The sequence below is a fragment of the Tursiops truncatus genome, chromosome 17 (genome assembly GCF_011762595.2).
Source record: "Tursiops truncatus isolate mTurTru1 chromosome 17, mTurTru1.mat.Y, whole genome shotgun sequence".
NCBI classification, from domain to species: Eukaryota; Metazoa; Chordata; class Mammalia; order Artiodactyla; family Delphinidae; genus Tursiops; species Tursiops truncatus.
The window spans coordinates 42,671,192-42,687,511 of NC_047050.1; the positions used below are offsets into that span (position 1 = coordinate 42,671,192).

General features: G+C 36.5%; 1 protein-coding gene across 4 annotated transcripts in view; it reads left to right on the forward strand.

Moving 5' to 3' along the window:
* Window positions 1–16,320, forward strand: part of VPS13B (vacuolar protein sorting 13 homolog B) — a 797,029-nt gene that overhangs the window by 547,251 nt on the left and 233,458 nt on the right. For all 4 annotated transcript variants that reach the window (XM_033843006.2, XM_073794625.1, XM_073794626.1 and 1 more), the window contains one exon: window positions 8,471–9,158. In XM_033843006.2, coding sequence (XP_033698897.1) covers window positions 8,471–9,158 — 688 coding nt within the window. The remainder of the gene's footprint in view (window positions 1–8,470; window positions 9,159–16,320) is intronic.

Consider the following 16,320-nt stretch of genomic DNA (forward strand, 5'->3'; position numbering starts at 1 on the left):
AATTGCAAGGCAAAGGCCAACTGGAATAGTTAATAAGCATATTCTACTTCTGCAGTGCTGCAGAAACTAAATGCAAACTTTTCTGTGACTCTTACAGAGAATGCATAGGCTGGGTAAACTTTCATCTGCTTCAGGGTCAGGGCTGATTCAATCTTACTGCAAGTTTATGAGAGTGGCTGATGTGATACAGTTGTTTCTAGTAAAATCAGGCTAGCTCTAAGGAGCCAATCTAAGTCAGTCTGTAAGTAAAATTCTATGAGAAACAGACTCCAACTCAGACACAATTGTAAACCCTGATATAATGAGGACTTGCAGCTGATTTAATCCTATTGAAAATCTTTAAGCAGCCATGGGACAAAATGGTTTCCACATTGACATCAGTGGAATGAACCTTGGATTTCATCAGTATGAAGAGTTGTTACCTTGTACACATAGGAGCCACTTTTTAAGAATTAACATCATGGCCATTTCAAAGCAGGTTGTTGTTTCTAAGATGTACAGGCATCTACTTTGATTAAGGTCCGAGTTCCCAGAATGTGTCAATATTTATTTTTTAAAAACTGAATTCATTCTAAAAAGCAAACAAGTCAGACTTAAACTACGGAGTTAGTATAAATCAGTTAGACCTAGTCTCCTTGAACAAAAATGGCCAACCTATTCCAATTTTATATGTGAGAGACGTAGAGAAAGAGAGAGAGAGAATCAGAACTGTTTCTGAGTTAAGACTTTGTATGTGAAGTCTTGCCTGGAACTAATTTTTTTTTTCATGAATTTAAAAGCCCCTGAAAATAAGCTTATGCTGTGAAATCATATATGTTTGAAAGGACAGACAGGTACAAAAGTCTTCAGGGTCAGCTCTGCTGATAAAATCTCAATAAGTAGGATTTGAATTTGTATGGATAGGTTGGTGTATATACTTATTTTTTTTTTTTGGTTGTTTGGTTTATCATATTGAAACAGACATTGATAAAGATCTAGGTATTATAGTCATTTTAGCACTAGAATTGGTCCCTTTTCATAATTTACAACTTAAATTAAGACAATAGACCGAATACAACTACAGTAAAACACAACCTTGCCTGAACTATCTCCATGCTTCTTTTATTGCAGTTAGCACTGGTCTTGAAATGTGAATATTTCAACTGATACTTAACAGGCAGTAGTGGCCTCATACTGTAACTTCAAAGAGCCGGAAAAGTAACTTCATGAAAGGGAAAACTTGAAACTATAGTACTCTTTACCATTCTATCTGTTAAGCAGTGATGGGTATCATTAGTTCTGCTCTTTTGCATAATTACTGCAGTATTGTGAAAACTTTCTGCCATCCAACTGGGAACAATTATATCATGTGGGCTCTTGTATAACATTTGACTCAGAGAAATAAAATATAAAAAGCCCTTGTTTTCTAGCACTCTGTAGTACCCAAGTACATACAGTGCTTGTTCAAGTTTGTTTTTTAAGTAAAAAATAGCATGGATTGGTAACACTGAAGGAGGCATTTCGTATCAAAGTCAATTTATTCTTTATAATGTTTTTTTAATTTAATGTGCTTAGATAAATTTTATCTAGCACATCACTGAGTTGCAGTGGTAGTTTGTCTATAAAATGATAAAAGTCCATGAAGTGTAATGCTGACATCACTGAAAAGTTGAGACTTAAAAATACACTTTTGGGCTTCCCTGGTGGTGCAGTGGTTGAGAGTCTGCCTGCCGATGCAGGGGACGCGGGTTCGTGTCTCGGTCCGGGAAGATCCCACATGCCTCGGAGTGGCTGGGCCCGTGAGCCATGGCCGCTGAGCCTGCGCATCCGGAGCCTGTGCTCCGCAACGGGAGAGGCCACGACAGTGAGAGGCCCGCGTACCGCAAAAAAAAAAAAAAAATACACTTTTATTGTTCACTTGACTAAATTAAGCAAGGTGAAATGAAGTATCTCTGATTGGTACAACAATTTGCTATTTATCTAAAGCTTCCAGTGTAGACTATCTCTGTGTTAAAGGCATACAACAACCTTTCCCAGGAGCACCACCGTACCCTATCCCCCAAACCAAACTTTTTAAAGATACAGCTAGAAGAGTATATTTGAAAATATTTAGGCAACGAGGCACATAATTTTTTTAAGTTTTTAAAAATTCTCCCTTGTAATTCCAGTATGTAAAACCATTAAAACACTGTAACCAATTTTTTTTTATATTTGATTTTGTAAGATAGCATGTTTACTTTTTTGAATATATGACTACATTTTAGCAAGAGCAGCAAAATTAGAATAAATGTCACAGTGATATACAGATGTGATTGTCACTTTGATTTTGTGGTTTCACACTTGACTTTATCATAATTTGTAAGATGTGAAAAGTGAGCTCATGACTGGCAAAAGATATTTTGATCAAGGTTAAAGTGTAACTGCTGCTGTTATATAACCATAATTTTGATGAGAAGGTGGGAAAATATGTGGATATATTTATGTCTGGTGTATAAAGATTCCTTAAAAATACAGATTAAAAGAAATAATGTGAATTAAAATATTGGAATAGGTGCTGAATTGCCATTTTTGTCAGCCATCAAAGCAAAAATTATATGTTTTAGTCTTTGTTAATTCTCGGGGTTGGTTTGCACATACTTTAAATTTTTTAATATCCATTTACTTGCAACATATTTATTAATATGGCTAACTTTTGAATGTGCTCGTAAAAATGTTGATATGGCCAAACAAGAAGTTTCAATCAATCAAGCTTATCTTTCTCCACTCCAGAGTTCTACTGCAGAACATCTAATTAATGTCATTTGAAATTATTTTAATGCATTCTTTGGTATTGTCACATAAAGTGTGATTTTAGCCACTACTCCTGAGATACTATGGCTCTTACCAGACTCCAAGGTGAGCTAGTAAACTTACCTATCTCAGTACATAAAAGGAGGAATTAGCTTCCCTAGCTACTAGTCCAGCTTTCAGCACCCTTTCCGTGGTGGCTATCTGTACCACATATAGCTGTGAAAGGATGGGGAAATGCGCTGAAATGATCTAAGAAGTAAACTATCAACTTGACATGTTTTCCTAGCTATTGAAAACCTTCTCATATTGAAACCCATTGATAGTGAAACTGTAGAATTCCTGTGATTTAAGTACCATCTGGTTGTGCTCAAGGCTTTAAAGCTGTTATCTCTGCATAAAATTTCAGAGTCCTATATTTTTTTCTTCACCAAACTATCCATTTTTAAGCCACAAATATTTTTCCAGCTTTTTCAGATTTTATCTGAAAGTATATTTTAACAGTATTTAAATAGTTCTTAAACAATAACAATTTATCTTGATAGATGGCATGCTGTGTTTTTTCATTTTATTTTAATTAGCCATTGTGGAACCAAATTCCCTTTTGTTTTAGTCTTTTGAATATTGTTTAATTATAGTTATCATGCCAGATATCTTAAAGGTTATTTTACCAATACAGTTTCATTTAACATAACCCATATGGAATCAATAGCCCAGTTTCCTAAAGTGAATGCTTGGAAAATCTTACATTCATATGTTAAGAGTACACATCCTTTCCTCATTAGTTGGAAAGTACAGGGATTTTGGCACAGGTTCTGTGTGGAAGCATTGTGCAGCTTTTATATGGATTTTGTTTTTAGCCTTTGATGACACTGTTTAGAATAGGAAGTATCTAATAAGTAAAGCATTTTGTCTCAAGTGCTGCCAGTGTGTTTAATATATGCCTGGAGGTCTGAAACATTATCTTCTTCGCTGCAGTAATATGCATTTAATTCTCTGAAAGCAGAAGGTCGAACTTTTAAAAGGGACGCAAAGTACATTTTCAAACAGAATAATTCAAAACATATGGAAGAGGGGACCAGAGTAATGTACAGTTGGTTTTTATGGTTTAATCATGATCATGTTAATGCACACCAGTAGCTAATTAAAGAAAACTTTTATTGTTCATTTTAAATGAGTTAGGTAAAGAGTGGGAGAGCTGATGTAATAGCACTGCTCAGAGATACATGTTTCTGCTGCATTCACTAACAGCAAGCAGATATTGCTATTTTTGACAACTTAAATTATTAGTCCCCTTGGACAATAATAAAGGAAAAGTTATTTTCAGAGTTACTACACTGTGAACTTTTCTTTTTCCACAAAGGAATAGTAAATTGATGCCCAAGTTTAGGGCTTAGCACACATAATTAGTTATAAAACCTTCTTGATAGGCCAGATTCTCTTCAATATAATAGATAAATCTGCAGTGGACTGGTGACAAGCCAATGGATTTTTAAATATGTCTCAAAATCACCAGATTATTTATTTCAGTTCTACAAATAGTGCAGAAACTTAGAAAACTGGAGGAAGTCTTGACTTTTAACCGATTTTTAAGAATTTAGTTGTCCAATACTGGGAAAGTTGTACTCCCTCCCCCCCCCCCCACAATAAGAGAGTCTTTCATCTCTGGGTCATTGGTTCAAATTCCATTCTGCTCAGTAGTGAGTAGAACTAGTTACCATCTGACTTCTGTTCAGTAACCCATGTGACCCAAGCTGATAGCTGCCGTCCTGCCCCTGCTGGTTATTTGTATCGCAAGATCGTGCTCCTTGACATTCACTAGAGTCTAATGTGACAATCTCAACAGGTAATAGGGCTGGACACTGCATTTCTTTATCTTTACCTACAGGTGGTTTGTTTTTGTCATGTTAACACTGATGGGGAACACTTTAAAGAAAGAGAGGCTAGATTTTTAAATACAAATTTGTAAATCAGAAAAAGACAATGTAATGCTCTGTGCATAGAAGGTATAGTCTGATATAGTTAATTGCGGTTGCCTTTCCTGATTGAGAGAATAAAGATAGTTGAGTTCCTGATTTGAGTTTCTTGTGCAACTCAACCTAAAGGATTTTTTTAGTTATGCTGTACACAGATATTTGGTTTGTAATGCTTCAAAATTTGGGCAGTAAATCCTAGATTACTTATGTACTTGATTTTATTATCTTTTCACATATTATTTGAGAATTCCTAGCTGGTAGTGGAGTTGGAGGTATATTTGAAATTTTTATAATAGATAACTAAAACCTTTCCAATTAAATTGTCCTTTTGATAATTGCCTTATTTTTATTTTACTGAATTTAAAAATTAAATACATTCATTTGCTTGGCCAGCACACAGTTATTGAGCTTTACTATGTGACAGGCAATGTGGTGTGTGCTACGAGCACTGATGGCATTCTCTCCTACCCGTAGTCTGACCTTGGGATTAATCTCTTTAAGCCTCAGTTTCCTCAGGTGTAAAATGGGGATAACAGTATCCCCTTTAAAGGGGATTGTAGCACTTAGTAAAGAAAATGTATGTAATGTGCTAACAATGTTTGGCAAATAATAAACATACTCAGTGTTATCTTATTTTTTATCTTCAATTGCTCACAGTCTCTGAGACAGACCAGTGTTTGAAAAGTGCTATAATAACATTAGTTTGTTACAAAAGCATAGAAGCTGAAAAGACTAACACCATCTGGAAAGGTTGAGAAAGTCTTCACAAAGAAGATGACTTCTTTTTTTAACTTACCCTTTACTGAGTGCCTACTACGTGTGGTCAAATACATTAACACATTTAATGATGCAACAACTTTGTGGGTTGAGTATTAATGTCCCCAGTGTGAGGATGAGCATCTAGCAGAGACAAGGATTTCTTCAAGTGTGATCAGCGCAAAACGTGGAGGATGCAGATAAGGAAAGAGCTCATGAATATGTCTAGACAGACCTTAAAGAGTACAGTATACACATATATTTACATATTAACAATTATGTATTTCTAGTCTGCAGAGCAATTTTTTTCATTTAATATTGTATCAGAAACTAACATCTCATCAAACATTTATGGATCCTCTCTTCAGTGTGCTAGGCACTGCACTATTCCTTGGTGATAGACAGAAGCAAAATGATGTGGCCCAATCCATCCAGCAGTCCTTCACCTGGTAGAAGAGACAAACACACAGCAGCTGCCCATTATCAGGCATTTACTATATGCCAGGCAGTTTGCTGACCTCTTTAGGTACATTAGCTCATTGACTCCTCGTACTAACCCCTTGAGGTCGGATTTATTATCCCCATTTTACAGATGAGATTATGTAGTCTTAGAGTGGATTGTAATTTGTCCCGTAATGTACAATTAGCAGGTGTCACACTTGACCCTACTTCTCTCTGACTCCAAAGCCTTTAGATTGTTTTAATACTATCTGATACTGCCACCACAGAACATTTTAGTAGAAAATAATAAATTCTAAAATAGAAGTCTGAGTTAACTATTAGGATCACCAAGCAGGAAAAGAGTTGAAAGCAAAACTCTCAGACAGGTGTCATTGTTCTGAGTCTTCATGGATAGCTAAATGTTTGCCAGCTACATCGAGCTCAGAAGGGGGCTCCAGGAAGGGAAAGAGCATGGTATACCTAGAATGGTTTAAAAGAACGTGGTGTCTTCAGAGAACGGGGATTAGCTGTTTTTGTTTCAAATACCTGAGGCTGGATTTTTCTAACAACAATGTGCCTTCCTGAACAACTTTAAAATAAATTAACAAAAACTATTATTTGAAAAATTTTAATGACTATAACATCATTGTCTTGAATTATTTAACTGCCTTTTAACATTTTCACAAGCAACTTATAATAATTTGTAGCATGTGGAAAAATGATACTATATTTACCAAATTAAGGAACAGCCTAAAAAATGAGAAGCAATACCCAGTACTTTGGGAATATTTTTCCACTGCTGATCGTAATATAGTTTAGTGCACCCTTTATGGAAAGGTGCTGGCAATATTTGACAACCTTAAACTTCTTCATACCATTTACCTAGTAATCCCACTTCTGGGATCCTCTTAAGAAAATCTTATTGGATGTTTGTCATAGATGTTTGTTGGCAAAAGTTGAATACCTGAAACTCCAATTATATGGGAATAGTTGAACAAATTATTCCTAACGTTAAATGATATATTACGCAGCTTTTTAAAATGGCATTTATGAAGAGTACATTAGCATGTAAAAAAATTGGGTTGCAGGGACTTCCCTTGTGGCCCAGTGGTTAAGAATCCGCCTGCAAATGCAGGGGACACAGGTTTGATCCCTGGCCCAGGAAGATCCCACATGCCACGGAGCAGCTAAGCCCGTGCGCCACAACTACTGAGCCTGAGCTCTAGAGCCCGTGAGCCACAACTACTGAGCCCGTGTGCTTGGAGCCCGTGCTCTGCAACAAGAGAAGCCACCACAATGAGAAATCCATGCACCGCAACGAAGAGTAGCCCCTGCTCGCCCCAACTAGAGAAAGCCCGCATGCAGCAATGAAGACCCAACGCAGAGAAAAAAAAAAAAAAGGGTTTCAAATTTGTCTCTACAGTATTATTATAACCATAAAGGGGTGGGGTGGGAGGGAACCTACGCACAGGTAGGAAAAAAGACGAAAGGAAATACACTGAAAGATTGCCATTGGCTATGTTTGGTAATAAAATGGGGGTCGGGAGGGTTTTGTTTTTCTCTCAGACTTTCCATGATTTCTTTAATGAATCTGAATCACTTCAGTGAAAAATCAAGTGAAATATCTAGGTCTCAAATAGTGTATCACAAACTAATGGTTGGGAGACTAAAAAAGGGAACCAAAGAATCAGACTGGAGGTCTTGCTGTTGTGCTGCCAAAGTAGTCATAACTGCTGCTACCACCAAGTTGTTCTTTGTTCTCTATGTAGGCAATTGGTGGAAAATTTTGAGAAATCATGGATACATTCAGTGCACAAAGGGAAAATCCACCTTCAAGGGTTTTAATTACTTACATTTTGCTTGATCACTTACACTTACCCTTGTTTCAAGTCCTGTTGTAGTAAAGGAAAATAAACATCGTTTTGAATGGCACACATTTAGTTTTCTTTGTCCTTCATAATTTAGAACTACTGACTTTTCCCTCTTTTACTATCCAAAATCCTATAAATCAGTTTTATAATGACAGGTAAACAATATAAACTACTCCTGCGTAAAATATAATTTCAACCAATGGTAATCATGATTTGGAAACAGTTTATTATACTACTTGGAAGATCACGGTAAAGAATACTAACTAATGTAACTCTTTAAAAGGCAAAGAAAGTAAAGTCTGACACGAAAAGGTACATTTTATTTATTTATTTATTTTTCTTTTGGCTTGTGGGGATCTTAGTTCCCCGACCAGGGATTGAATCCGCACCCTCTGCAGTGAAAGCGCAGCGCCCTAACCACTGGACCGGCAGGGAATTCCTCTGAAAAATATATTTTAATGATAGAAATGCACATTTGATGTTTATCCTAAGTATTGTCTTGGCATTTTAACATGAATAATTTTTTTGAAAGAGCGCCTAGTTTCTTTCTATGATTACTCTCAGTTATACTAGACCCATTTTTAACATGCTTCTATAACATTTATATAGTAACACTTGGAATTTAACTAGCTTAAAATATTTTATTATTTTTCCTTACAGATCTCTAAGCAAGAACAGAAAAAAATGGATACATATGATGGAACCATGGCTGATACCTCATCTCGGTACAGTGGTGCTCAGGATAGTGGAATTGGCAGTGACAGTGTTAAAATCAGAATCGTACAAATAGAGCAGCACAGTGGTACCAGTCAGCATCGCATTGCCCGTCCCTCACGCCAGTCATCAATTGTAAAAAATCTAAATTTTATTCCTTTTGACATATTCATTACTGCAAGTAGAATCTCACTAATGACCTATTCCTGTATGGCCTTGCCCAAATCAAAATCGCAAGAGCAAAAGGATAATGAAAAAACAGGCAAGAGTTCATTAAATCTCCCAGAAGTTGATTCAGACGTCGCTAAGCCCAGCCAGGCATGTATTTCCATGGTCACAGCAGAAGATCTCTTAAGCAGCAACATATCTTTTCCTTCAGGGAAAAAAATAGGGGTCATCTCTCTGGAAAGTCTGCATGCATCCACAAGGTCATCTGCTAGACAAGCGCTTGGCATAACTATCGTTCGGCAACCTGGACGAAGAGGAACTGGTGACCTGCAGCTAGAACCTTTTTTGTACTTTATTGTGTCCCAGCCTTCTTTGCTTCTGAGTTGTCACCACAGAAAGCAGCGAGTGGAAATATCCATTTTCGATGCTGTGCTTAAAGGGGTGGCCTCTGATTACAAATGTACAGGTAAGAGCCTTCAAATTTACTGGGGTGCTAATCACTACTACTACATACTAACTTTTAGTCCCAAACATTGAATATTGATCAAGCAGAAAACAGCCGGCAGACCAGACAAGACTTCTTTTCTCTACAGAATATGTAAAGTTCATGTCCCACAGCTGAATCATGTTTAAGTAAATGTTTGAAATGTAACAGGGTTTTTAGCCTTAGTGTTCTTACTGTGCCTCTGAATTTTTTTTCAGGAACTGAATGAAACAGGGGCTCTTTCTGGGCTATTGAAATGCTTAACAATTTCCAGTGATTAGGAAGCAAAGTGTTTTTTTCATATTAATAGCCCATAGGTATGCTTTCCATGTCAATGCAGCTGTTCAGGTAAAAACAGAAAAACCTTAGAAAATGAAGTTTATTGTTTTGGTATTCTTTTGCCCTAATCATCTTGCTGTAACAGCATAATATTAAGTGTATTTGAGAAGGTTTATTAGTAAAATAAGATGACCTAAAGATTTTATACATCTGGGCTTCCTTGGTGGCGCAGTTGTTAAGAATCCGCCTGCCAATGCAGGGGACACGGGTTCGATCCCTGGTCCGGGAAGATCCCACATGCCGCAGAGCACCTAAGCCCGTGCGCCACAACTACTGAGCCTGCACTCTAGAGCCCGTGAGCCACAACTACTGAAGCCCACGCGCCTAGGGCCTGTGATCTGTGACAAGACAAGCCGCCACAATGAAAGCCCGCACACAGCAACAAAGACCCAAGGCAGCCATAAATAAATAAATAAAAAATTTTAAAATGCTACTTCCTTTTAAAAAAAAGATTTTATACATCTACAACAAGTGCATTTATTAGTGGTGTTGGCCAGCTGGCTCTCCTTGCCCCATCCAAACCTTCCTTATAACCTGAGAGTGTCATATATTATAATAATTATATTGAACTTCTGAAGCTTGTTGCCTGTTGAGACTAGGAAAGTGATCAGGGGTTCAGATTTAAGACCTATGGGCTCTTAAGTAACAAGAGCTAATGAAAACAGGGCCAAAGAAGATACAGAGACCTTTTCCCTGAGTTAATGTAGAACTAGAGATTTGGCGGGAAAGACTACCAGAGAAGGTAGCTGGATCGTCTTAAGATCCAGTATTGGAAGAGGGCCCTAGCAAGCTCGGGTATAATTCAGGCATTTTATTGTTCTCAGGTGGTCCCGTGTAGCAGATGGACGCCAGCAGTGAGGTATCTGGAGAATTTGTCCAATCTGGAAGTCAGGCTGGTTCATTCTTGGCATTAAGGAGAATCATTTTACACAGCAGGCTCCTGGAGAGTAGATAGCAGGTGTGAGGGTCAGGATTCAGCCCAAGGATGTAGGTTCAAAGGAGCCCTTGGCTCTTGCAGAGGTATAGTTCAAGTCCTCTACTTTAGAAGGTGGTAACTGGACAGTTGCTAAGGAGGAAAATCGTAGCGTTACCTCCTAGGCTGCCTGCTGGCCCTCTCTCCATTGATGTGCTGGTGCTGGCTCATACTGGCTCAAAAGAGCTGATTGTTAAATTTTTAGGAACTTTGAAAGACCGTTGTTAAACCACTGGTAGTTTAAATCGCCATAGTGAGAATATTTACACCACAGATACTGGCAAATGCTGTCAATCAGCTGTCCTGCTCTGAGAGCCAGATGTTCAACATTTACCAGCCACCACTGCCTCCCTTCTTCAAACATGTTCTCATTTACTGAGTGCCTGTAATATAATGGGTACTTCAGGTCACTGGAGATGGGAGAAGTGCTGAAGTAGTTGATGTTATATGATTCAAGGACTCATGCCTGTAGACCTGATACCTGTTTGGGTGTCTGCTTAGCATTGGCAAAAAGTAGGTGTAGGATTGGGAGAATAAAAGTTAATTCCAAGCCCCTCCTTAAGTGCTTTCAGCTGCAGTTGCTTTATGGGTGAGTGGCTTTAGCAGCTTCTACTAAAAGATACTAAGTTCAGCAAAGTTCAGGGCTCATAGCAAAGGTGTACATTTGAATTGTAACTGGTTCCTAGGTTGAAATAATAAAGCATTTTTTGTTTAAAAAAACATCCTTGTGCATAGACCAATGTGGAACCCAATTTCAGTAGATGAAGTTTAGGATGAAGGTTATGGGCCAGATTGAGTATAGGGGATTTACCTGTGGGAGGAAAAAGTCTTACATACCTCCTAAGGAGCATCCTTTGCATAATATTCTTGTGGATGCCTTTCCTTACACAAAAAGCATCTTCTTGGACATTTATACTATGCTAATAGAGTCATCAGTATAAGTTAGCATGTTTCTTAAAAATGAATTTAGTGATTTGGAGAAATTTGTCTGAAAACAAGTAGTTAAAATACAATGGCTAAAAAACAAAAAGTACAACTAGCAATTATTGAGTATTCAGTCTGTGCCAGGCATTGTACTAACTGCTTTAAATGCATTATCTCACTTAATCCTCATAACAACTCTGTGGGAAATATGTTCCCATCTTACATAAAAAGAAACTAAAGTTTGGAGAAGTAACTTGTCCAAGATTACAGACTTAGCAATAGACAGAGCTAAAATACAAAACCAAGATTTTTTGGACTTCTGAGTCTGTCACCCTGTATGGCTCCATGGAATGGACAGAAAGATGTGAATTGCAGTTGTCAGTCAACCTCCATTGTCCCTCTCCAGACCATGCAAACGGTTCGCTTTCTTTGTTTTAACTGGTGACTTTGCATATATGTGTCCATGATGTGACTACACAGTACAGCCTCTCTTGGTAAATGACAAACCTGAGTTGAAATTCTAACTCTGTCACTTAGGAGACGTGTACCTACCTATCTATGTCATAGGGCGATTATGAAATCGAAAAGAGATAATTAATGAAAGTACTTAGCATTGAGTCTAGCAAGTAGTAGGCCCTCATAAATGTTTGCTGCTACTGCTTTAGTTATTAATATCAATATATAGTAGAAAGATTACTAAATTAGGAAGCAGAAAGCCTGGGATTTAATTGTTCCTGTTAATTAGCAGAGTGATCTTAGCCCGGCAGTTCACTTCTTTGGGTTTCTGTTTCCTTATGTGTAAAATGTGATGATTATAAAAGATACCAACCAGGCTCATTCCAGATCTAAAGTTTTATCATTCTGTAATTTGGAATTCGTCTCCCCATACTTACCTTTCTAAAAATATTTAAACTAGCTTTGGCCTCAGGAAGTTGACATCTGTAAGCCACTACCCTATCAGATTACAATTTATTTTGACTTGTTTTAAAGATGCAAGTTTTCTTTTGATATTCTAGTGGAACACTAATTAGTTTATCCAGTACTTAAATACATAAATTTTATTAAATATTCATGAAGTTATTTTTCAAAAACTGATTTGAGGAATTTCTATTTTAAATTGGTCCACTTGAATGAACTATCAAAGTTCCATTACCAATTTAGTCGTCCAGAATCGCTTCATGTAGCACTTTTAATCCTGAAGAAAGCAGTGTTCCATGTCCAGGATTCTTTTGAAGCTTTGAAATAGTAACCATGTGGGTAAGAAAAAAGAGAAAAATATGAATAACCGTAACACTAACATTCATGGGGAAGAGAAGGAGTAAAGTGGAAGTGGCCAGTTGCATTTCTGGATTCTGAAGTGAAGGGACTATTGGCAATGTCTTAATTGGAGGGACAAAAAGGGGTATCACCAGGCAGCTAACTTTCTAAGAAAGGTCAAGGAAAGGTTAAAGGCATCACAAGTTTAAAATGAAAGAAGAAACATGTTATGTCTTTCTGTAGTGTTCATACTTTCTCTCTTGATTCTAAAATTAATCCTTTTTTGTAAGGTAACTCAAGTGGCAGCCAACCAGTAGCAGTTTTAGCATATATGTGCAGTTCAGTGATCACCCAATTTCAGCATTTCAGATGTGACCAGAGGTTGTTTTGGAGATAATGGATTTTCTTTTTTAAGAGGACAGAAACATTTGATTGTAAAAAAACTTTTAGCACAACAGCGTGTAATTGTTTACTGTTTTATGTGAAAGTCAAACTATTATTATATATGCTAATGTTACTTTGTATGGAAATCATATGGAACAAAAAGTAAACAAAGAATTTTGTGTCACTCCGTCAAAACACTTATCATGTTCAGAAGATAATTTTCAAAAAAATCATAATTCTTATATAAATACAAAATGAACATGTCAAAGATTTTACTTAACTCATTAATTAATGAGGGAACCAATAAGAATGTTACAAAATAATTCATACACAGGAGACCTCTAAGGCCCTGGTCATCTCAGAGGTTTTGATTCTCTAATTCATTAGGATCATAAAAATGGTAAAAGCCATTTGATCACTGACTTCATTCATTGTTTAAGCTTGGCTCTGGGTAATTCTAAAAAGATGGAAGTACTTTTCACATTAAATTATGAAGATGTGATTTTTATTTGACATATTCAAGAGATTGCAGTGAAGACCCTGAAAGCAAATACTAAAAATCCTTTGAGCATTGTTGGAATATAGTGTTATAGCTCGAGGTAACTATTTTAAATTAATCAGCATGGTTTTAAAAATCACACCCCCCCCTTTTAGACAATCAACTTGACATTATTTTAGTATGAACTTATGATCCCTAGTGTGCCTTCATTTCTACATTCAGGCAATCTTTGGGAATAGTCATTCATTTTTTCTATTTGAACACTGGCTATTTATCAGACATATTCAAGATGCTGAGGAACCAGTAATAAGACCCAGTTTCAGCCTTCAGGCATCTCTCATCATTTAGTAATTATACTTATTATAGCTAATGATGAACGTTTAACAGGATATGGATCTTCATGACATGGAGAGCTTGTGAAACGCTTGAAGTTAAGTAGAGTTAAGTAAGAACTGTAAGTTCGACTTCCGGAGAAACAATTTAGAAAAGCTTAGTATCATTTGTATGGGATGGTTTAAGGAAAACTGCTAGGATTTTGAGGAATGATATAGGACTACTCTTCATTTTATTTTTTTAGTAGTAATAGATTTTTCCCTAGCTGCAATTCAGAATAATTTTTAGTATTCTGTTTATCTATTTGCTTTTTGGCTGTGTGTCTTTGTAATGTATTTTAGTGGTTGCTCTGACGTTTCCAATATATATGCTTAATCTTTCACAGTCAGTCTAGTTAGTGGTAATATTTTAACACTCCAAGAAAATGTAAAAGTCTTACAATCATAAAGGTCTCTTTACCCTTCCCCAATATATATTACATCTACACATACTGAAAATCCTACCAGATAAGATTTTGACATTTGTTTCAATAATCTTACATATTTTAAAGAACTAAAGAGGAAAAAACTAGTACGTTTTATATTTCTCCCAGGAATTTACCATGTCCAGAGCTCCTCCTTCATTCCTAAAGTTCCAGGTTTTCCTCTGGTATGTTTTCCTTCAGCATTAAGAACTTCTTTAGCATTTCTTTTAGAGCAGGTCTGTAGCAACAAATTCTCTTAGTTTTCCATTATCTGGGAGTATTATTTTCTCTGTCTCTCATTCCTGAACGATATTTTTGCTGGATATAGAATTCTAGGTTGACATTTCTTTCAGCACTTCAGTGATATTGTTCCATTCTCTTCTATCCTCTGTGGTTTGCGATGAGAAATTCATGGTAATTCCAATCCTTGTTTCCATATATGTAATGTGTTGTTTTCCTCTAGTTGCTTTCAAGATTTTTTTCTTTATCTTTGGTTTCCTGAGATTTATTATATGATGTGTCTGGCTTGATTTCTTTAAATTTATCCTGTTGGAGGTTCTCCGAGTTTCTTGACTCTGTAAATATTTTTTTAACTAAATTTAGGAACTTTTTGGCTATTCTTTCTTTAGATATTTTTCTGTACCAATCTTCCTACTGTCCTTTTGGGACTCCAAAGTTAAGCTTTTTTACATTGCTCTTCAGATCCCCGAGACTCCATTCACTGTTCTTTCTTTTTTCCTCTCTGTTCTTCATATTGGATAATTTCTATTGGATTTTTCTGTTTTAATATTTCCATTTGGTTATTTTTTTGTAGTTTCTGTTTCTCTTCTGAGAACTTCTATATTTCCATTTATTTCAAGCATGTTTACCTTTAGCTCATGAAACACAGTTGTAATTCTTCCATAATATCTTAAATGCTTGTGTCACTGCCACCACAGCACAGCCACTGCATTGTACAACTTTACACACACACACACACACACACACACACACACACACAGCCCAGACTTGGGGCAAAACTAGGAGAGAAAAAAGAAAACTAAAAAGCAGCTGGTTTCCCCAACAGTATTGAAAACAGGGGTCTTATCTTCCAGACAGGGTTTCTGTTGGACTTTCGGCTGTTCCTGCTATCACTGCACCACAATTTAGGACTCACTCTCAAGTCAAAGTTATAAGGAAAAAGAGGAAAACTGAAACAAAACAAAATAGAAAATTCACCACTATTGGATCATATCTGCAAGTTTAACTCCCCTCCCCAGTCTGCATTGCTCTTGTTTACTTTTGAGAGTCGTCAGGTATTTGTGTTTTGTCTTTTTTCTTGAGTTTTCATTTAAGCAGCATGGGAGATGGGCTGTACTGAGCTTATTTCAATTTTGGCTGGCACCAGAAATCCTGCAATTTTAAAATAATAAAAATATTTTCTGGTCCATTAGTGGAGGCATGGTTTTCTGAGAAACTTAATACAGGATTTCCTCCAAAAGTGATACTTTAATATCTTTACATCTATAAGCACAGATCAGTTAAATATATTGTAATGAATAATTACTGCTCCCAGGGAGTTGTCAGTATTAACTTGATTCTGCCCATGTCACCATTAAGCAAAGAACATACCCAAATACTCAAAAAGGGTGGTAATAGTGTTCTCTCAATGTGTTCCTTAGGGATATTCTTTCATATATTATAAAATCACGTTAGAAGAGGAAATGCTGTGAAACTCATTGTTCCTCATGTCAATCTGCCTTCTCAGCACATGTGACTATATAGACATATGTGTGTATCTTATAAGACCATTTATACACATATATATTAAAAAACCTAATTCTACATGGGATGCTACCCAGAATAAAATGGAATCTTTATGTATACCTATATCTACATCTATTTTAGAAACCTGAAGTGAAATAAGAATGATGAGAATTGCTTATGATTTTGAAAGTGTCATTAATATAGTCCCCAATCTGCATAATTTAGT